The following is a 2,336-nucleotide window of genomic DNA, read 5'->3' on the forward strand; positions in this document are numbered from 1 at the left end:
CCTCCCACCCCCACCCCCCACCCTCCACCCCCACCCCCACCCCCCACCCCCACCCTCCACCCCCGCCCAGGAGAGCACAGCACTGAGCACCCACACACACCCCCACCCTCCACCCCTGCCCAGGAGAGCACAGCACTGAGCACCCACACACACCCCCACCCCCCACCCCTCCACCCCCGCCCAGGAGAGCACAGCACTGAGCACCCACACACACCCCCACCCTCCACCCCTGCCCAGGAGAGCACAGCACTGAGCACCCCCCCACCCTCCACCCCCCACCCCCCCACCCCCTCCACCCCTGCCCAGGAGAGCACAGCACTGAGCACCCACATACCCTCCACCCCCCACCCCTCCACCCCCTCCACCCCTGCCCAGGAGAGCACAGCACTGAGCACCCCCCACCCACCACCCCCTCCACCCCTGCCCAGGAGAGCACAGCACTGAGCACCCACACACCCTCCACCCTCCACCCCTGCCCAGGAGAGCACAGCACTGAGCACCCCCACCCCCCACCCCCTCCACCCCTGCCCAGGAGAGCACAGCACTGAGCACCCCCACACACCCCCACCCTCCACCCCCGCCCAGGAGAGCACAGCACTGAGCACCCACACACCCTCCACCCCTCCACCCCCTCCACCCCTGCCCAGGAGAGCACAGCACTGAGCACCCACACACCCTCCACCCCCCACCCCCCCACCCCCTCCACCCCTGCCCAGGAGAGCACAGCACTGAGCACCCCCCCACCTTCCACCCCCCATCCCCTCCACCCCTGCCCAGGAGAGCACAGCATTGAGCACCCCCCCACCCTCCACCCCCCACCCCCTCCACCCCTGCCCAGGAGAGCACAGCATTGAGCACCCCCCCACCCTCCACCCCCCACCCCCTCCACCCCTGCCCAGGAGAGCACAGCATTGAGCACCCCCCCACCCTCCACCCCCCACCCCCTCCACCCCTGCCCAGGAGAGCACAGCATTGAGCACCCCCCCACCCTCCACCCCCCACCCCCTCCACCCCTGCCCAGGAGAGCACAGCATTGAGCACCCCCCCACCCTCCACCCCCCACCCCCTCCACCCCTGCCCAGGAGAGCACAGCACTGAGCACCCCCCACCCTCCACCCCCCACCCCTCCACCCCTGCCCAGGAGAGCACAGCACTGAGTGCCCCTTGAGAGCCAAGCCCCCCCTTTCTGGAAAGGGGCAGGGACGTGGGGGCAGCAGAGCACACTCACAGTAACTGGTCAGGTTGGGGAAGGGGATTAAGGCCAACATGCTGGAAATGTTCACGATGGAGCCTGGCACTCCGCGGTCAATCATGCCCCGCGCTACGATCTGGAAACCAGGAGCGCGTGGGGTTCTGGGCCAGCACAGGCCGGCGGGTCTGGTGTTGAGACCCCTCCCCCGCTCACCTGGGACACCTGCATCACAGAGCGCAAGTTCACATTGATGGACCTGGTGGGAGAGAGGAGCTCTGCTGCTGCCACCTGTCCGGCTCGGCCCCCTCCCGGCCCCCCCGCAGGCCCGCCCTCCCGGCCCCCACCTGTCGAAGAAGTCCTTGGTGACCTCCAGGAAGGGCTGCCTCAGGGCCACGGCCGCATTGTTCACCAGCAGGTCCACAGGGCCCACGCTGCCCAGCGCCTGGCCGGTGGCCTCCCAGTCTCCCAGGTCCACGCATACCGGCTCCACCCCAGGACACTGTGGGAGATGTTTGGGTGGGGATCCAGTGCCGGCTCTGGCAGGCTTCTGAGGCCCCCACAGGGCGCAGGGCCCCTCACCTCTCCCGAGAGGCTGACCAGGTCGGCATGGGTGCGGCTCACAGCCACGACGCGGGCTCCAGATGCGTGCAGGGCCTTCACCGTGTCCCGCCCTATCCCTGCAGAGGAGCAGCCGTGGAGGTGACCCTGCGGGCCCAGGGCGGGGGTCAGGGCAGCAGGGGTGAGTCCCAGGAACGAGCAGCCGGGGACCAGGCATACACCGGTGAGAGGCAGGGCGTGCCGGCCTTTGGGTGTTGGGCTGTGTCAGTGGGAAGGGGCTGGTGTCTGTCTGTCCTGTCTGGACGGGCTCCGGTGGTGCCCTGGGAGTAGCCCGCTCCGGTGGCCGGGCTGGCTGGGTGTGGGGCCTGGGAGTAGCCCCCTCCGGTGCTGGGCCACTCACCTTTCCCTGCACCTGTCACCAAGGCGCGAAGGCCACTGAAATTGAACTGCATGGTGGGGCCTCCTGCCTGGCTGCGGGGGAGGAAGTGGCTCTGGGTTTTATAGGCCTGGGCGGGCAGGTGGGGCCGAGCTGGGCCCGGGCAGGCGGGGGGGGGGGGCGGGCTTGGGCCTGGGCAGGCAGGGGGGC

General features: G+C 70.2%; 1 protein-coding gene across 1 annotated transcript; it reads right to left on the reverse strand.

Annotated features, from left to right (window-relative positions):
- Window positions 1-1,228: 1,228 nt before the first annotated feature.
- Window positions 1,229-2,202, reverse strand: LOC106002941 (carbonyl reductase [NADPH] 2-like; the record flags this gene model as incomplete). The annotated part of the gene is made up of 5 exons (XM_013037688.1): window positions 2,151-2,202; window positions 1,772-1,869; window positions 1,537-1,691; window positions 1,406-1,448; window positions 1,229-1,328 (listed from the first exon to the last, which is right to left on the reverse strand). Coding segments are annotated over exons 1-5 (448 nt in total), but the record flags the coding sequence as incomplete, so codon positions are not given.
- Between the last annotated feature and the right edge of the window lie 134 nt (window positions 2,203-2,336).

This window comes from Dipodomys ordii, unplaced genomic scaffold (assembly GCF_000151885.1).
Source record: "Dipodomys ordii isolate 6190 unplaced genomic scaffold, Dord_2.0 Scaffold1000008443, whole genome shotgun sequence".
NCBI lineage: Eukaryota > Metazoa > Chordata > Mammalia > Rodentia > Heteromyidae > Dipodomys > Dipodomys ordii.